The 20,095-nt window shown below is 40.4% G+C and overlaps 2 protein-coding genes and 1 non-coding gene across 5 annotated transcripts; 1 reads left to right on the top strand and 2 right to left on the bottom strand.

Annotated features, from left to right (window-relative positions):
* Nucleotides 1-91: 91 nt before the first annotated feature.
* On the top strand, nt 92-8,112 carry tmem41ab (transmembrane protein 41ab). 2 transcript variants are annotated; one of them, XR_005079318.1, is made up of 6 exons: nt 92-1,172; nt 4,919-5,069; nt 5,310-5,471; nt 5,622-5,760; nt 5,852-6,189; nt 7,255-8,112. XR_005079318.1 is itself a non-coding variant. In XM_037123902.1 (5 exons), the coding sequence occupies exons 1-5, from the start codon at nt 1,033-1,035 to the stop codon at nt 6,085-6,087; spliced, it is 828 nt and encodes a 275-aa protein (XP_036979797.1). In that variant the 5' UTR covers nt 93-1,032; the 3' UTR covers nt 6,088-8,112. The 2 variants fall into 2 exon arrangements, 1 of the variants encoding a protein (XP_036979797.1); XM_037123902.1 differs by having other exon boundaries at nt 93-1,172; nt 5,852-8,112.
* Nucleotides 8,113-9,789: 1,677 nt separating this feature from the next.
* gpr155b (G protein-coupled receptor 155b) lies at nt 9,790-18,816 on the bottom strand. 2 transcript variants are annotated; one of them, XM_037123900.1, is made up of 20 exons: nt 18,667-18,816; nt 17,923-18,135; nt 17,690-17,837; nt 17,187-17,316; nt 16,868-17,046; nt 16,200-16,352; nt 15,955-16,022; nt 15,430-15,601; nt 14,691-14,846; nt 14,488-14,571; nt 14,264-14,387; nt 14,071-14,155; nt 13,788-13,875; nt 13,307-13,535; nt 12,402-12,479; nt 12,164-12,321; nt 11,945-12,040; nt 11,793-11,857; nt 11,548-11,685; nt 9,790-10,763 (listed from the first exon to the last, which is right to left on the bottom strand). In XM_037123900.1, exons 2-20 carry the CDS (start codon nt 18,078-18,080, stop codon nt 10,214-10,216), a joined length of 2,859 nt encoding a protein of 952 aa, XP_036979795.1. In that variant the 5' UTR covers nt 18,081-18,135; nt 18,667-18,816; the 3' UTR covers nt 9,790-10,213. The 2 variants fall into 2 exon arrangements, with proteins under 2 accessions (XP_036979795.1, XP_036979796.1); XM_037123901.1 differs by having other exon boundaries at nt 10,617-10,821.
* Nucleotides 18,817-19,227: 411 nt separating this feature from the next.
* Nucleotides 19,228-19,309, bottom strand: trnas-cga. Its single transcript has one exon. It is a non-coding gene; the product is annotated as a tRNA-Ser (tRNA).
* Between the last annotated feature and the right edge of the window lie 786 nt (nt 19,310-20,095).

Genomic DNA, 20,095 nt, shown 5'->3' with positions numbered 1-20,095 from the left:
CCAACCTGAAAAAAATAATTAGAAACAATAATTATTATGATATGAAACTTTATTTATATACTATCTTTCAAAACACAGTATTTTACAATGAAAACAGCTGAATAAAAACACAAAAAGCAAATTACAAGCTCATTTAAATGACAAGACTGATCATAACAAAGGATATTTAACAAAAAAAACTCATGTAAAGTGACCAATAAAACATGAAATAAACTGTTTCATCTGCAGATAATAAATGATTATATAAAATATCATTCTCCAGTCTTCTCTGCAACCGAGCGCTACTGTTTAAACTTTCATTTCACTCTGTCTCTTAAAAAAAGCCAACATAAATACATGAAATACAAAATCAGTGCTAATATGAAAAACAGAGACAAACAGAGAAAGTTAAAATTTAAAAGCAAGGGAGGAAAAAACAACCATAATATGAAGTTATTCTGCAAAAACCTGCAGGTATCTGACAATATATATATTTCACAAGTGACCCAGTGCTGCATTATGAGGATCCTGATCTATTAATACTTCCGCTGCAAAATGTGAGTTTATATAATTTTATACCTGTGAACTCCTCGTGGCCTTTACTGTGTCGCCCTCCAGTGGATGAATCATGTCAGTACACATCCAGAGATCCAAACAAAAGAGCCGAACTCACACAGAAAGTCAATTTAAATCAGTTAAACACGTTCAGTCTGAATGTTTGCGGGGTTGAAATAATAAATAAAAGCTGTGAAAGTAGCAGGAACTAAAGAGGGAAGTCCTGAGTGTGCGCGGTTGTGTTACAGTGTGACACACATGTCAACAGTGTCCCTTAAGAAAGTTGTTGGTCGCCGGCTGCCATGTGATCCTCCGGCCGAACCCGGCCAGAATGTCAACCGTCAGTCGCAGCCCGTCGGCCGGTAGGCGACACCGCTCCTCCCCGGGGAACTGAACCACAACCCGTCGACCTGTCGTCCCCCCTCCGCTCCTCTTCACTCCAGGCCGAGGGAGCCAGAGGAGTCTGCCGGTGAAGAGCGACGTCCAGCGGGCAGCAACATGCGCTCCGTGGCGGGGTTAGCTGCCATTGTGGCGGCGGCGAGTGTCTACCTCTACCTGCTGTCCACTCATCTCCCCCCGGGACCAGAGCACGTCCAGCCGGGCTCCGAGGGGCAGGACGAGGCGGTGCAGGAGTACAGGTGGGGCAGAGACCAGAGACACAGCGACTCTGTGTTCAAACTTTAATCACTGTCTTTGTTAAATACAGAGTAAACAACCCGAAATGTGTCTAATTCTGGGCTGTTACATTATATCTGCTGTGAGATAATTAGACCTCCTCTCAAAGTTATATTTTCAAAAGGCTGATTATAAAAATATTGTGACTATTTACAGTTTGGAAGAAAAAGTGGGCAATAAAAATGTTGACAGAAAGAGAAAAGTAACCAAGTACATTTAGTCAACTACTGGCCTAACAGGCGTATTAATTGCAGTGTTCAGGTACTTGAGTAATCCAACTTTCTGACACTTTATTCTTTTATTTTCTTACGTTTTTTTTGCAGATGTTGCACTTTTTAATCCACCAAATGTACCTGAAAAGCTTTAGTTACAAGTTACTTTGCACATTCAGGTTATTAATATGAATAAATTATGATGTACATAATGTTTACTAAGATACTCAGCAGCATGAAGAGTATAATCAGCACATTAATGCTTTTCTAATTATAACCCAGTCATAAAATATTATTCTGAAAGGAGTCATTCTGCAAAATGAGTGCCTTAACTTCAGGCACATTAAATAAAAATTACAATACTTTTACCTACATAAAACGTGGAATGTTTCACTTATAAATGAGTGTGTATACACACAATTAAGTAAAAGAAAAAAAGGGCTGAGCTGTTCTCAGACCCCTGGCAGTGAGTGTGCAGTGACTCAGTGGTCGGAGTGTTGATCCGGGTTTTCCCTCCTACATTACAGAAACATCAAGTGTCTTAGAGACTGGATTACAAAAACTTCCCCCAGTCATGGCTCCCAGGCTTTCTGGCTTGTGACTGTACGCAATTCATGATATCATGCCGATAAGCAATAAAGTTATACTTAAAACTCTTAAAATGGCACTGAAATGTTCATAAATTGTGCTAACGGAGCAAACTGGACGTGTCCACACGGTGCCGTCCGCTGTAGCTCATGAAAAAGTGAGCTAGACACCTTTTTCAACTCACTCATCTGAAGATATTCATGATTTCTGATTATGGTGTCATCACAGTTTCTGGTCAGTTCAAAGAAAGTAAAAGAAAAGAGAAACAATAAGTGAAAATCAAGTGTAAACATATTTCAATGAATTAGACATTTGGGTCTCATAGTTTATCGTCATATTTACGTCTTAAAGGTGCTGTTTGTAAGAAAGGTAATGACACTCTGGGATTGAGGAGCCGGTCGGCCACCATCCAGAAGTGTCTGACGAGTTAGGAATGAGTCTAAAAAAACAACTTTTCTTAAAAATATCACCAACAGCAGTCAACACTGTTTACCCTCCTCTTTCCCAGTGCATGCTGGGATATGATCTCTGGGAGGGAGGATATAAGTAAAGGAATTAAATGAAGGAAATAACAGCCTCGCTATCCAGTTCTTGACAGTCCGTGAGGATTTGAGCATTTCAGCACCCGCAGATCTGTCATGTTGACATCGTCAACAGATTTAATGTTAATAATAGTAACGTCAGGATAGCTATTAAACATTAAACGTCTGTTTATATTCTCATGTCCTCTCCTTTCTTTTTCTCCCCTCTCGGTACATTTTGGACTGATCGCATTACTCCTTAGAATTTGTGTGTGTGTTTGGTGCGTGTGTGTGTGTGTGTGTGTGTGTGTGAGTCTAGTTAATGGTATGTTGTAATGTGCCAGACGGTCAAGTGTGAGGTTGTCTGGGGTTGATAGAATAACGCCGACCAAGACGCTCTGAGGCCAAGATCAGGACCCAACTGTGTGTGTGTGTGTGTGTGTGTGTGTTTGCACCCATTACTCATATTATACTCTTACTTATCAAGTCATTTAAACATGGAGTGAGTGCACTTGGTTGGCATCCGTATGTGTGTATTTCTGTGTGTGACTGTGATGAGATATTGGAGTTCAGATTCATAAAATACATTTTTATTTTCTTTTTCATGTCTGAAACTATGTAAAAAGGTTTTTTCAAGATTAGAACTGAAAAGTTTTTGTCATGTCGTAAAGTAAAGATTCAGGAGATTTTGTTTTTTGTGAAAAAATGAGGAGAAAAACAGAGTGAAAACAAAAACTTTGTCCACCAAAATTTAAAAAAGAAAAACAAACAGAAGAAAAATTCTGGAGGAGGAAAAATTGATTTTTTTTAACAAAAAATATTTTTAGAAAAAAAATATTTTCAGAAGAATTTCTTTATTCATATGTTGAACCAGGTTCTCATTTCTGATGTTAGTATGTTAAAATAAAAATCTAGGCGAAAAATAGATTTTTCTCATGTCTGAAAATTAGTTTAATTTTCACAGAAAAGAGAAAAAATATACTTTTTGATTTTTTGAAACGAAAACAGAATTTTTTGAAAAAATAATAGATTTTTGATGATTTTTTTTAAAAAAAAAAGAATAGAATGTTTTTGAAAATAAATAGATTTTTTTTAAAAATATATAAGATTCTCTTTTATGTCTTTTATGTTATCAAAATTGACTGTCTCAACAAAACAGAGTTTTTGAAAAAATAAACAAATAGAGATAGATAGAGTAAGTTTTTGATGATGTTTTAAAAAAAAAATGAAAAAAAAATATAATTGAAAAATACATTTTTGAAAAAAGAATATGTTGTTAAAAAAATAGATGTTTTGAAAAAGAAGAAGTTTTTCTTTTTTTAAACCAAGTGAAAGTTGCATGTGGATAAAAAAAATAAATAAATCTGTTGTGAAATTGCAGTGGGCTATTTTACATATATTTATCACTCTTTATAGTTAACAACATCCTACCCTCAACATTTACCCTGATGTGACTCAGTTCTCAGCTCAGTTCTTAGTTCCCCTCTGCTTGAGGGGTCTATATGAACACTGTGTGTGTCTGTGTGTGTGTGTGTGTGTGTGTGTGTGTGTGTGTGTGTGTGTGTGTGTGTGTGTGTGTGTGTATGTGTCTCATGGGGTTATGTGTAAGCAAAATTAAAAGTGCCCACGATGACACATTACCCTCCTTTAATACAGTACGTACATTCATACAGTTTCATGTATCTGGGCGCTCACGCATCATCAACCTGCCGGCCAATGAGAGAAGGCAATGGTTGAACGCTGACCAGTAGGAAGAAGGAATGCTGAATGTCAGAGCAGGTGGGAGAGGAAGTCGGCATCTTGAGTTTCAAGCTGGGGGGATATTCTGGTGTGTGTGTGTGTGTGTGTGTGTGTGTGTGTGTGTGTGTGTGTGTGTGTGTGTGTGTGTGTGTGTGTGTTAGAGGAGTGTTTTTATACCCTCTGTTCAAGTCTACAGGCAGCAACACTATTTCTGTCCCTCAATCAAATGTATCCTGTTACCCTCCCACTTGCCTTTGCACACACACACACACACACACACACACACACACACACACACACACACACTGCCCTCTCTCTTCTTTCTTAAATAATCATTCATTTTATTTCAGCCAAAACATATTTTATATTACAAGTAACAAGATTCCTTGGATCCCCTGGCTTCACGCTGCAGTATCCTTGATCAAGATGCTGAACCCCAAATTGATCCTGATGAGCCAGTTGGCACCTTGCATGGCAAAAATGAAACCTCGTAATAATAATGAAAGGCATTCTGGGAAATGTAGGAAATCAGAGAGTGGACATCAGACCTCACAGACTGCTGGTGAAAAGTTGTGTTTAATGTTTATTCAGGATTAGCTGAAAAGTCAACAGGTACAATTATTTCTTCTTTTGCGTCTCTCTACGCAGGCTGAAGTTCCCGTCGGACCTGGACGAGCTGCGGGACCTCGCGGAGATGCTCAAGTTTTATAAACGAGAACATCACGGCTACGTCCTGCTGCTGTTCTGCAGCGCCTACCTCTACAAACAGTCCTTCGCCATACCTGGTTCCTCTTTCCTGGTGAGACACACTGCAAAACACTCACACGGTTACATGATTCTGACAAGACCTGGAGACAGAATTCATTCGTCTTAAAACTTCAGACAGTTTTGGGTTGACAGAGTTTTCATAACATCTCCATCTGTTTGATTTAGGAAGATAGTTTATTTATAATATTTAAGAAAACAATAAAGTTTAGTTTAGCATTCCAAGATTATATACCATCTCTCTTATCCATCCATTACTCCCTCCATCTTTCAGAACATGTTAGCTGGTGCCATATTCGGGCCCTGGGAGGGTTTGGTGTTGGCCTGCCTGCTCACCACGACGGGCTCCACGTTCTGCTACCTGCTCTCCGCTACGTTTGGGAAGCAGCATGTGGTTCAGCTCTTCCCTGATAAGGTGGACCTGCTGCAGAGGAAGGTAGGCGTCTCCGTTCACCAACGGTTCACCATGCCAGCAATGTTTTTTTTTTTTTTTCATTCTCTTTCTGCTTTCATCTACTTTCCCCTCATTTCTTCTCACCATCTTTGTTCTTTTCTCTCCCTTTTTTCTTCTTCCCTCTCCTGTCAGGTGGAGGAAAACCGTAGCAGTTTGTTCTTCTTCCTCCTTTTCCTCCGTTTCTTCCCTATGACTCCTAACTGGTTCCTTAACATCACCTGTCCTGTCCTCAACATCCCTATGCCCATTTTCTTCTTCTCTGTGTTCATAGGTGAGGCTACACCACACTAAACAAAACACACAACACAAACAACACAGATAGCCACAAACTCTGATCGCTCGTCTGCTGTTCTCTCCTCCAGGTTTGATCCCCTACAACTTCATCTGTGTTCGCACGGGCTCCATCCTCTCAGAGATCCATTCCCTGGATGACATCTTCTCCTGGGGGACGCTGGCTCAGCTCCTTGCCATCGCCCTCATGGCTCTCCTCCCCGGAGCGCTGATCAAACGTTACGGCAAAACTCACCTGAAGGTGGACGGCATGGACAGCAACGGACCGAGCCAGGCTGAGATCAAGCAGGACCGCAAGAGACGATGATTCTGGGGTAGATGGAGGAGGGAGAGTCATCGGGTTTGGCGCGATTCCCAAACACAACATGGTGTCAGAAGAACTGAGATGGAAAACACTCTCCGCTGAGTGGTACGTGACCTTTTGTCCTCATGAGCCCTGAGATTTCTGTAAGGTCACACCAAAGGCTCATCATACTTCTAGTGTGATCTGTTCTGAAAGTCTGGAAACGTCTTCAGGTCATGTTACACCAGGCTGCAGACGACAGTTTCTGTCTCCTGAGATGTGAAATCTCTCAGTGCTAATAGACAGAACTGAAGCGTTATCTTCTGAGATGGGCCCTGAAAATCCTTGGATTTAAACTTTTTTAGTTTTTTTTAAATGAACCTGAGTTGTTGCTCTTGAACCTGGAACAAGCAGCTTTAAAATGAACATCACCTTGATTTTGAATTGACTGATGTTAGCACCAAAGGACGACCCCAAAACACGGCACTACAGATCCTTAATTTAATTTCACCAAACTAGATTTTTCACGTTAATTGTCAGTTATTGTGCTATTTTTGAAACGTGATACTGTCTCACTGACCCGACACAGACTGATGACCTCTTGTCATGCGGAGAGTTTCCAGCCTCAGGTCCACCGAAGACTGCCTTTCTGTTAGCGGTCTGTTGTACTTCACAGTTTTGTTCTTAATAGGTTTCTTTCTCTCATCGCCTCCATGAAGAATTGTGCAACCGAGCCAAACCATCACGAGAGCTTTTCAAAGTAATTTGTTCCACAGGAGGCCCCTTTTTGACCCTGTGGTGGAAGAATCTGTTCCGGAGTTCCTCGCAAACCTTTGCCACTTTTTGTTTTTTCATTTATTTAAACGTCTGCTGTGGATTATGGAGATCAGACGATTAACCAGTGCAGCCATTAAGCTTTCCCAGGATTTGCATAGAAAAGAACATTTAGTACATTTAGACTTTTGAATGTCTCAAGATTGAGTGAGTGTCTGTTTTCCTCAAGCACTTATGTGTCTTAATGTAGCCGTGGCTGCCGCGACAGATCAGTTTTACAGGTCTGATCTTCTCACGAAGGTCTCAGCAAAGAGAAAAGTATCCAACAACACAAACACACTGTAATGTGACAAGCAGCTGAATGAACTCTTGTTGGAGAGTTTTGTACATTAAGCGACATTTTCTTGACCTTTACAGAGCCTGTGATACATCACGTCGACAGTTACACACATTCTCTCCATGTTGCTGCCAAACACAATGAGGGTTCTTGTGTTTTACCTGGTCAAGAGCACCATGACGTCACCTGAGGGAAAAGTTTACTTCCTTCCTTCTTCACTCAACTCAGATAATACAGAAGTAGACGCAATATTACGTGTTAAGCCAGTGGAAGCTGGTGACTTTCGGCCTTGTTTCAAGTATCTTTGTATTTGAATTCTGAGACAGTCATGAGAAGATCTAATCTTTGACTGAGCGTGATGTTGCACCGTGTCCGTTGTTGTCAGTGTATCTGATACACTTTAAATGTGGAAATGTACTTTTTTATCAGTATTTTGCAGACTGTCTGTAGTAAATGGTCTTAAATTTCAGCTCCTTACCAAAGACAAAAAACAGGTACGTTTGCCTTAATTTCAGTTGTGACTGTAGCAATGAGGGACAGTCTGCAACTGTGACGCCGTTACCTGCAGGATTGTCTGTTGTATATGTTAGAGGTATGTCGGAGTCCAGAGATATTTTGTAAAATGCTTTTTCTGTCTTTAGTCTGACAGTGTTGTGAAGTCCACGATCTTCAGTTAAGGAGTGGAATCAATGTCAAAAAGAATTTCATTAACACCCAAAGTGCCAAATATCCCATTTAAATTTACTGCTCACTTTCCAACAGCAAAATTAAATGAATTTAAGATGGAAAAAAAAAATGTTTTTCTTATTATTTTTAACAATTTAAAAGATGTTTCTCTTCTCCTCTTTGACGCCCCCAAAAAAGAAAAAAGATTTTTTTCCCTACTCTTTGTAAACATGTAATAAAATCTGTCAGTCTCGTGTCTTGACAAAGTGAAACGTGTACGATTTTGGATGCAAACAACAGTTTATTTGTGTCGTTCTTGCAGTCACACAGTCGTCGACCCTGATTGATTTACTGCAACGCACTTGAAACAAAACATATATCAACAACACACAGTTACACCCTCACATTAAAATCTCTCGTTCTCTCTTACGCACACACACACACACACAGAGAAACTCAGGACATATTGTTCATGCACACAAACACATTTACACGCACACACACCTTCACATTGGCGCAGGCAGGCACTCGTTTTAACAACTGAGTAAACACAAGGACCTGGTGTGAATTGCATGAACTTAAATGTGGTGTCAGTTGGCAGAAGACACACAGGTCAACATATGTGGCTCATATGTAAATCTATCACCATCCATCTTCTACAGTCCTGACAACACGTGATGAGCCTCAAAGTAACAAATCACAAATCAGCAGCAACTTAACAGGCGAACAGTACTTGTAGTGTAGTTAGTGCTGCGAGTCGCTCAGCGCGAGTCAAACGATCTGTAAACAGTTCAGTAGTGTTACGACTTCAGTCAGTTTTCTGTACAATATGAGATCATTTAGGACCGTTATCATGACTTTATCAGTCCTATCAAAATCTAACAAGAGAAAATGAACAATTCAACATTTTTCACTTAAATGTGTATATTTTGTTTAGGATATGTCCAGAAGTCAATTGCAGTTCCAAAAACAAACGAGGCAGAATATAACCAGAGAAACTGACAACATGCTGCTCTTTGCTAGCTATCCTCAGCTGGAGCTAGCTAGCATTAGAAATTTTGTGTGAAATGGACAGAATTTTTGTTTAAAACATTCCAAACAAGAACCACAATTATCAAGAGAATGAAGAAACAATTGAGAGCTTTTTAGGTTTTGATAAAAATCATTTTTTGAAGCTAACTTCTGATCAGTTGCCCAAAAGTCTCAGTAGTGAAGAAGAAACTTGAGTTCAGGATTGGCCTGAGCTGAATTCTTGCATTGCATTTGGTGACGTGACCAAAATCAGTCTGAACAAATGTTTTAAATTGACAGCGACAACGCAATTACACGATGTAAAGAAAACAAACATTCTCCACTGCATCGTCACAAGACAAATATCCAGTGAGTTGCCTAATTTGAAAGATTTCAAGAATGCCATTATTCAGTCAGTGCAAAAGGTTCAGTGCTGTGCAGAAGTCTGTTCTGCTCCGAGTCATGCAAGTAGTCGATGTAGACCAGAGTGGTTAAAAGACACAACGTGCAAAATATCAAATACTGAAATAACAGGCAGGTTCTTTCATCTGAAAGAAAACATGACAACATAAAACAGAATGAGCAGGCAAGAACGCCATTGGCTTCTGGAGTGAGCAGCCCTGCAGCTCATTGGCTGAGAGAAAACACAGTACTGCTCTCTCTTGGTGTCCTCTCATAGCTTGCACGTAAAATGTGACATAAATAATGGACAGGCTGATGAAAGGACGACTTGTCCTTCAAACAAAAAACGTGAATTTACTGGCTCAAAGAAAAGATGAACAATCCTATTTCCGTCACGTGTCAGAGAGCGATTGTATATGTTCACATATGACGGTGACTAACATCAAAAAGCTATGATTGAAGCCAGCTCAGTTCAGAGTGGTGAAAAAGATTTTGACTAAAAGTTTTTTTCAAAAAGAGGAGTGAAGAAGACTTGATGATGATGTGAAGTACCAGCAGGGAGCGCTCTGTCCTCTTATTCTTTAATCTCTCCACAACCCCTGTCATCACTTTTTCTGTCTGTAATTACTCTTGGATGTTTTCAAATTTAGTTGAAGACTGAGCAGACAAGCAAGCAGCAACCACCAATTACAGCAAACACACCTTCAAAAATACTTCTTGATATCATCCTGGAACGCACAAATTACAAAGGGGTGATTTTCTCTGATTTTTCCAGGGGACGTGTTTTAGAGAAGTTACGGATCTGCTTCACTGACTTCAGAACAATTAGCCTTCCCAGAGCCAGTCCAGTGGTTGTTGGATAAAATGCACCATAAGGCACTTCCGCTTTGGCCCTCAGCCATGGTGGTTGCTGCTTGGTATCTCTTCCTTTTCTTTGCCTCCTTATTGCCTCACTTCCTCTCAAATGTTCCTGGACCATCCCTCCCCTCTCCCCTGTGTGAACCGGTACAGCAGAGTGGGTTCATCCCTGAAGCTGTGCTGACCTGTCAGGTGATCTAACACTCCTCCCAGCTGAAGTCGAACACCATACAGTTGGGCCTCGGCTCGCCCGGCACACAGGCCCCGCTCAACCAGCCAGTCCACCAAGTCGCTGCCCCGAAACACACTTTCTAAATGGAGCTGAGGATTCTGATCAGGATGGGGTGGGTTAGAGGCAAAATCATGCTGGGGTAGGTGTTGGTCAGAGTGGAGCTGTGAAATCGGCTCCTCTGGGATGTCAGAGTTGTAAATATGTGCTTGGTGTTCATTCTCAGGCACAAGCTGAATTTGGGATGGAAGCGAACGTTGGTCACAGGATTCAGCTGGATCGTGACTTTGGTGAATCTGGTGCAGGTTCTGGTTTAGATGCTCCTGAGAATCCTGATGCAAGTGTAGATGCTGGGGCTGATGGGAGAGGGAATGTCTCAAAGCCTCCTCCTCCTCCTCCTCCAGTCCTCCTCCTCGTCCAAACCTGTTATTATCAGAGGAAGGATTCACCTGTCGAGGCGCTCACACTCTCCCCTGAGCCACTAGGGGGTGACAGAGGGGGAAACAGAAGGTGGAAAAGGCAGGCAAAGGGAGGAATACGAAGAAATATGAGGGAAAGAAAGGAAAGAACAAGCAAAAGAGAGGAAATGAAGAGTGGAAAGCATTTCATGTGTTAGAATAAAAGAAAAGAAGAGCACTCAAGACTCAAAATCAATCAGAAAGTGTTTTAGTAAGTAAAGTTTTTTCAGTAGAATGCCAAAATTCATATTCAACATGTAAAATATTGTAAGATTTCCCATTGCTTACTGCTAAAAAGTAAACAATGGAAACAGGATAGATGAGCTAATCTTTCTACTGTGGCCTGCATACCACTGAAAAGACATTAAAACAGTAATGAAACATTAATAAAGCTCAGAAAAATGTCCAAAAGTTGCAGGTAGTAGCAGCAGTAACAGCTTATTCCTCTATGTAATTATAAACTTGTACTGCTAACAAATGTTAAATTAGAAATTACAGAACATATAATATAAATGTTATTTATATTATACGTCTACAAATGTCTCAGTTACAGCAAAACAGATCAACATGCAAAGATGATGCAAAAAATTGACGAAAAATCAGAGTGAACAAAATAATAACCCAGCGGTAAAAGCCAGGAAAGCGCTTCAGAACAGAATAACTTACTTAGTTCAGGTGTATTACCCCTTTAACAGACAGATATGAAAGTAATTTGCATGGACAAAACACACACATACTGGCACTCTTACCTGCGTGTGTGTACTAGGTCTTGTACACACTGGTCTTTGTGGTAGCGGACAAACTGAGTACAGGTGAGCCTCACCTCCTCTGGTACACCTGAGGGACTCAAATCATCACTCTCCCTGCCCTGCCACAGCCAGAGCAACCTGACACAGACACAAGCATTATTCTGTGAGTCTCTTTTGATTATTTCATGAAAAAGGAAATCATGTTTGAAGTGTCGGACAATCAGCCGTTCATCTCGAAGTCTCACCTCTTTTTAAAAGGCAGGATGATGAGGTGTCTGTCCAGACCAAAGATCCCAAAGGACAGGAAGCCCTGAACAAAGAGAAAGAGAATTATGTTTTTATAGTTTTAGTTACAATTAAACATATTTACATATTTAAAGAGGACAGACACTGGTACCTGTCCATAGTTGGCTACAGCACAGAAGAACTGTAGTTCAAGGTAAAGTCTTCCTGGATCTTTGTTGAACAGCCACCACAGACAGCTGGACAGGTTCTACATCCAGACAGAGACATTCAGGACATTTATCCTGACAGTTTACATCTCAGCTTCATATGATAACTTTAAATAAGCTGAACAGGCTGTTTTTCTCAAGGCAAGAACACGTTAAATCCTCACCGCGAGCAGGCTGACAAAGAGCAGCAGACAGAGCAGAACGTGTCTGACTGTCTGTTTGTCATCGGTGGTCTGAGGCCCGGGTGGTGGCAGGTTCAGCGGCTGCTCTGAAGATGAAGGACCCTGCTGCTGTTGGCCGTCACTCAGCGCCCCACTGTGGCCTGGAGAGGAAAAGAGACAGTTAGGATCCTATATAAATTCCAAAGATTGAAAAGTAAATAATGAAATTTGCGTTTGTTACCTGTGCTGTTTGTGTGCTCCCTCTGCGTGCTGGCGATCATGTCAGGTAGGGACTGAAGAGGAGAGAAAGTGTGGAGGTCTGGAAACACAACAGAAAGAGTATAAATATTGACCTAAAACCAGCTGTTTTGTTTTTTGTTTTTTTCAGGAAATTCATTTTTAGACATAGACAAATCCATATTTTGTATTAGTTTTTAAATATTTATTTGAATTTTTTTTTTCAGAAAACCTTTTTCAAAAAATCTATTATTTAAAGAGAATATATATTTTTCAAAAAACTTTTCATCTGTTTATATATTATTTAACAATTTCTTTTTTCAAATGTTTATTTTTTTTTTAATTTGTTTTTTCAAACAATGCCTACTGTTTTGCAAATTTGCAAGTTTGTTTCCTTCAAAGACTTGTTTTTAATTAGTTTGTTTTTCATATTTTTTTTTTTTAAATTCTCTTATTTGAAAGAAAATATATTTTTCTATAAATCTGTTTTTTTTTCAAACAATGTTTTTTTTTCCCTCCCCCCAAAAATTCTGCTTTTTCAAACAATGCTTTCTTTTTTCAAAAATCTATTTATTTTCAAAAATGTTTTTATTCATTTCTGAGGTGATTTTGAGGTGAGATTTCTCCACATTGCTGCAGTGGAATGTAACCAAATGTCTACCTGTGATAGAGTAAGACATCCGGGGGAAGTTTTTTTTGTCAAAAAGACCTTTTTTTTTCAAAATGTCTGTTTATGTTTATATGTATATACAAGTCTTACTCTATTTCTTACCTTTTTAATCATATTGTTTATTTTTTGCTATTGTTATTGGGGTTTTTTTTGTTATATTCTGTCCTTTAGCAGCTGTAGCAAACAAATTGTTTGTGGGACAATAAAGGAATACTGATTCTGATTCTGATATTTTGTACCTGAGTTGATGCTGCAGGCAGGTGAATTTGCCACCTGTGGCTGCTGCTGTTGTTGTTGTTGTGGATCTTCCAGGCCACCAGTGGCCCTCTGCTCATCACTGATTCCTGCAACAGCAGCTCTGCTCAGGGCCTGGTAGCCTCTCTGCTCCCTCTCACCTTGGCTGAGTCCCATCAGAGAAATCGCACCAAGCACCAGGCTGACTGCAAGCACCACTGCTGTGCTGATTATCTGGAATACCAAAGACCAGAATACTAATTAAACTTCATGGACTGGCTTATTTTGTGATTCATTTAACATTCCTAACTAAAAGTAGTAGGAGTAAAAACAGAGATCTCCTTGATTGAATCAGTACTAAACAGACTCAAGCAGAGCTGAGGGAAGAGATGATCCAGGATTAACACAACAAAAATGGAGCAGCGTTGAAAAGCATAACATACATTAAGAATAACATACAGAATTACAGCTGGTTGTTTTTCTAACCTGAGCTCTGCCATAGAAGAAGGCAGAGTCTATGGTGTCAGTCCTCTCTCCTGATATCAGAAGACCTCCAACCATCAGGAAGGGAACCCTACACAAACAAACACACACAGACACATGTACCATGATGTTCAGACTGCTTTTTCATGTTTGAGATTCTACTCTCATAATTCAACTATGGCAAAGTACAGTTTTATTTTACACTTATCTACAAAGCAGATATAACATTAAAGAGATTTAAAGTTTCCACAGAAAAGTCTTGAGGACTTTGATTGTGTTGACTTACCCCCAACCCAAAATCATGAATACTCCTGGTCTCAGTCTCAGCAGGTCATCTCTGTTAGTCAGAGCCAGACAGAGAGGGATTAAACCTGTAAAAAAACACCCAAAACATTGATATCCAAGAACTGGAGTGCACATAATAAACACATTTAGTGTCGACTCAGAGGTGTTCTTAATTACTCATAAAATACACACACCTGTCCAAATGTAGGTGCTGTACAGAGATCCGTAGAGCAGAGTGAAGGTGAGAATTTTGCCGACCAGATTATCTTCTTTTTTCACCAAGAAGTTCCACAGGATCATACTGACACACACCAGGAACTACAGCAGAGTAAAGCACAGTAGTAAAGCAAAGTAAATGACAGTGAATCTGACAAACCAATGTGCTTCATTATCATCTGAGTTGTGACTACAGACTGACCTGAGCCAGGAAAAGATTTAAGGCAAACAGGTGAGGAAGTCTGTTAAATTTCCTGCTGAGTAACATCACCACAATGGTCCACACCTGAGAGAAGACACACATGATCACATCATATTACTTTTCTCATGGTTTTTACATCCATCCATGCTCCTTACATGTGACCAGTATTTCCAGATTCATTCCTGTCAGACAAACATTCTTACCAGTGCAACAAGGGAGACGATGCTGATGTTGAAGCTAACGTTTTCAAGTTCTGTCACCAGGGGCGTCGGGTCCATTAGAGGGATCGTTAACAACCACGCTGACACGTACATGATGGGGGCAGACAGAAACGTACTGATGACCATCCCTGATGTCACCTGAAGACAGATCAGAGAGAAAGACATCTAAATACACAAGGCACAAGACTAAACTGTGAATGTAATCTGGATACATGTCATAACGTACTGCGTGGAGAATGGGATCCGAATATATTCATTTGAATACTGTCTGAATAGGATTTCAAAAGTGTTCTCTATAATGAAAATAATAACCTACACAGAATCTTACGTTTTATCTGGCACTTTTTAATTTATATAAAATCGTGGTGGTTCTGACATCCATGTAAAAGAGCTTCCTTTACTTGTTCGAAAAACTATTTATTTCTACATGAAGTAGAATAATGTAAGCGGGTGGTGTCATGGTTGTGGGGGAGGATGCAGAGTACAGTAAATACATTTGAAACGGCAGAATGGCAAGAAATTAGAATTTTCTTGGCTTTAGTGTGTGTGATCCTTTTAAAGCGTACTCTTGTCATGTGTTGGGACCAGGTGATCGGCGTTTGTCATGGTGATGTCTTGTTTTGAACTTGAATCCAGATTCATCCTCCTGTATTTTCTGATAATGTTTCCAATACAATTATGTTGTTGTTTAAAGAAAGAATACTGCATTAACGGTACTTACCACCTCCAGCTCCATGTTGTAGTGCCCGGCATAGATGGCCACACTGGGTGCAGTTGGGAAGACTCCATACAGGAAAGCAAAGTTGGACAAACTGGTGTGGTTGGCACTCGTGCTGTTCACTCCAACATCCAGAATATCCACCATGTCTTTACAGACCAGAGGCATCACCAGGCTGAGGAGAGAGCCGGGAAATAAATCTATGAGAATTCATTAACGCCTGCTGTTAAACTCTTGTTGTTCATTAAGACCAAACTGCAAAACAACAGGACACATTCTCAACTGAAAAAAATCCTGGTAACTCATACAATTACTGAATTATCTGATAATTACAATTAAATAATTATACAAACCTGTGATAAACAAATTCTCCAAATCCAAATCAGAAGCCCTGTAAAAACTACTTTCTTTATGTAGGGTTGTTTTACAGACAAAAACACACACACACACATTTAATTATACAGTAATATACACAATATCATAATTAACCCCATCTCTACGTTATACCACACACACACGCATGCTTACAGTTTGGCTGTGATGAGGAGAATCAAGGCAACTCCAGTGTCTCTGGTTAGTTTTCTGAGCTGGCCGACCTGCCACAGTAACAGAGAAAATTACTTCACTGTCAGGATATCTTTCATATTCACACACAGTTCAACTGTTCAAAAATGAATACACAGTAGTCAATCAAAACAAAGTATGATTTAGCTGAATTAAGGCTTACATTAATCAAGATAAATCAACAAAGGGCTGAGCAAAACCAATCTCACCATCGTGAGGCCGAGGTAAAACAAAGCTGCCCCTCCGAAAGAGTTAGCCAGGCCGTCGATGAACTCTGACAGGACAGCAGGGATCTGCTGGCCCAGAGCGAAGTGGGCGATGATTCCCACGATCACCATGAATACTACTGGGTTCTTCAGCACCTGGGGAGGTGACAGAGAGAGGGATAGACAAACAAATGTATTAATAATAATAATAATAATAATAATATTTTCAAGTCAGGGTTCCCACTTTCTGACAGGTTTTCGAGGACCAATTCCCTCACATAAAGAAACAAATACAGCATAGTTAAACCATGGATCAAGGTCAATTACTGTTTTTATAATAAGAACCAGGCTTTACAGAATCACACAGACAATAATTAACAAAAAAGGGAGGCTTGAGTTCTCAACTATGCTTTGTTACAGTGATGACAGAAAACTGCCGTCACACAGGGAGAGAAGCTTAGCGCTTCCAGTCAAGCACAAAAACACTGAGTTCAGGAAAACGTGGTTTAGGTTAAAATAGACCCTTCGAGAAACATTAAATCTGTTTTCTTCAAAAAAACAAAAAAAAATTGAGCAAAAAAATCAAATAATCTATTATTTTTCCTCAAAATAAAAAAAAAATGTTTTCTTTAAAAAAAAAAAAAAAATTTTCATGAATGTATAAAAAATACCTGTACGACTACAACTCCTACAATGCCTGCAGTGCTGTGCTGTGGATGGCTGGACTGCCTCCACTTCTGCACCTCACAAAGAGCGAAGCCGATGGGATTGAGGAGCATGAGGGAGACCGGGGCGACTAGATAGATGTACTGAAGGTATTCTGGATATGTGCTCCGATACAAAGCATCAACTATAAAACACAAAGACATAGAGAGAGAGAGAGAGAGAGAGGGAGGGAGGGAGGAACACATACTTCAATACAGCACTTTTCTCTTCCTTAACAACTTGTGAGGACTATACATCGGTGCTTGTGTTTTGTGTCTGCCTCACCTATCGGGTATCCTAAAGCAAAGTCATTACTCTGCGTTGCAAAGATGGCGTACAGGCCAGCTTTGCTGTATCTGCTTTCTGGACTGGCCACCATCAGAGTCAGCACACACACCAGCACAAACACTGTCACCTACACACAGGGTGGGAGCATCAAAATCAGGTCCTGTTGATTTGTTGGTTCTTTGTCTCGCAAGACTTCTTCAAAATTTCCATAGAGAATTTACCAAATCAGGCATTCCACCCCTATGAATAGTGTACCCACACATATAGATACACAACAGTGATAACAAATTACTGTTATTTGAGAGACTCTTCCTTAAGATTATGTAATAAACATGCCAATTAAGCTCGACGCGTCCACTATAAAGCAATGGTATGGTGAGAAAGGGACTCCAGTGAGTTTATCTGAGTGTGTCTGGCCCGTTAAAACGAACATTTAATATGCCATTTAATTATTGATCATGTTGAGTAACCGATCCAAACACTGATGCACGGACACCAACCTTAGCGACCAGCACGCTCCAAAGAAACGCCCAGATGACGTCTCCAAAGTCCAACAGCACCATGTTTTTAAAGAGCAGGGCTGGGAGAGCAAACTTAGACACAAAGTTCCCCAAACCCTTCGACTGGCTCTCTGTGATGATGTCTGCCCTGTGGGTGGAAAAAAGTCATGAATGTCCATAATTCCTGCACACAGCAGATACATCAAGTACGTACTGTTCTTGCACAAACCTACCTGCCAGCTATGTAGCCGCACATTATGATGCCAAAGCACTCAAGGAGAGCCGGGAAGAGCTTGTCGATGGACATGTGGGGCACCGCAGCAGAGCCCACCAGGGTATTATGGGATATGTTCTTCCCATGGATCAGCACGTAGTTGTTAGCAATCTCCATGGTGATGATGGAAGGGAGGAGGGTCAGGATAGTCAGGTGATGGCTGAGGGAATATCTGTGGGGGAAAAAAAACATACCATGGAAGTGAAAACAGACAGGATAGAGATACACAGTCATATTATGCAGAAGCAGGGGGAGACAGAGTCACTGCGAATTGTAATTCCTCCTGTTGGAGGGAACCCAAATGAACCCAAGACAGACTGTTTTAATATAAAAGCTAAAGAGAGAGCTGTTGGCTGAGTAACAGTCTCTCAGGGTGCCAAGAATTCCTTATTGACGCCTCTGTGCTTGAACATACCGTTAGCTGAGTTAGCACAGTGGAGACACCCCGCTCTCATTCATTGACAGTCGACTTCCACTGTGACATTAACAACATGAAACCAATGTTATCTCACAGGGACAGACGCTAACCGCCTTCACTGACCCCAGCGATGCCAGGTGACCGTTGGCTAACCGTTAGCTAGGCGCATGCTAAAAACATCAGGCAACACACAGCGTTAGTTAAACCTGAGGGGAAGAGACGGTCCTCCAGCATCTGGCAGTGATTTATTATATGGAATTACTTGTTCATGAAGTGTGTCCTTACCTCTGTCACTCAGAGGACCATCCCTGCTCTGAAATGTACCACATTTATCCGCCTTGCCCCGTTAGACGCGCCCGTGTTTTTGCCGTTCCCTCTGCTTCTGAATCTGACAGCTGCCGACAGCGGCCACGCCCTGAAACGTGACTGACAGGCGGTCCGGCCAATCATCGCCGGGCGAGACTTCGAACTCCGACTGTGATTGGATGAGAGCGTGCGGCGAGATGCTGCATTCATGTGACCTCAAAGCTCATTTAGTGTGTTTTTATAGCAGCAAAACAAATTAAATTCCAACAAATAAGGTGGTTAGTTATTTATTTTTGTTTCGATCATGATGTCTTTTCAGTAGAGAAGCAGCAATAAAATAAATGTGGATTTTGTTTAATATTGTCTTTATAAGTCATTAATTAATATATTGATAAAAACCATTATCAGATTCACAATGTCATGATATAATAACACGATATATAATGTTTAGTAAGACGTCCACAAGTTGCATTTTCTCACCGAACATTTGTTAAGTAATATTTGCATTCTTACAGATTTAACCAAAGCTGAGGAATTCTTCGCTGTGAGCAGGATTTGAACCTGCGCAGGGAAACCCTATTGGATTTCGAGTCCAACGCCTTAACCACTCGGCCATCACAGCTCACATTAAAAAGCTCACCTTGAAAATCCATCTGCAGACCTCCCAATCAGGGGCTTGTTTGGCACTGAAAACTCTCAAATCCCTTCAAGTGAGATGAGCTGCAGTTTTCAGGACTGCAGGGGGAAATCCTCTGCATTTCAGATGCAGCAACATCACTGATAAAACCATCACAAACTGACATATAAAAGAAGCTCAGTGTTTACCGATAATTTACACAAGGTTAAAACTCATGCAGGTTGGAAAAAAAAAAAAAAAGTGGATCTATTTGTGTCCTTTCGGTTTTATTCCATATAAATACTTCACAAATATTTCTTCTTGTGGCCAAAGAGAGAAAAAAACAACATAAATCATTTCCTACAGTGTAAACTAATGGAATGACATTTTAATGAGCAGCGACCCAAAAAAACAACTTATCTAAGTTTATTGGTCCACAGGCGAACAAGCGGTTGAGTTTCTGAGAAGAACTCACATTTTGCCAAAAGTTGCATCACATCCTGGTGGAATCACCCCGTGGATTAATGACGGGAAAACATGTTTTCCTTTAGAAAAGATGCTCATGCCAGACCTATAGACAACAAATCAAATCTATGTAACTCATTAATATGCTAACTATTTATTTGATGTATCCGTATTTTCACTCTGGACAGATATTGGAGGACGAGTCTCTGCGTGGGAGGGAGAAGTGTGTGAATGTGTCAAATGCGAGGTGTAATATTCATTATGATGGCGCTGGTTTCATGTTATGTAACGTCGTATTGTCTTACATTGATTTAAGTTTTGTTTTAC

Source organism: Acanthopagrus latus, chromosome 15 (genome assembly GCF_904848185.1).
Source record: "Acanthopagrus latus isolate v.2019 chromosome 15, fAcaLat1.1, whole genome shotgun sequence".
In the NCBI taxonomy this organism is placed as follows: domain Eukaryota; kingdom Metazoa; phylum Chordata; class Actinopteri; order Spariformes; family Sparidae; genus Acanthopagrus; species Acanthopagrus latus.
Note: the sequence above shows the minus strand (reverse complement) of the source record. Positions and strands in the feature narration are given on the sequence as shown.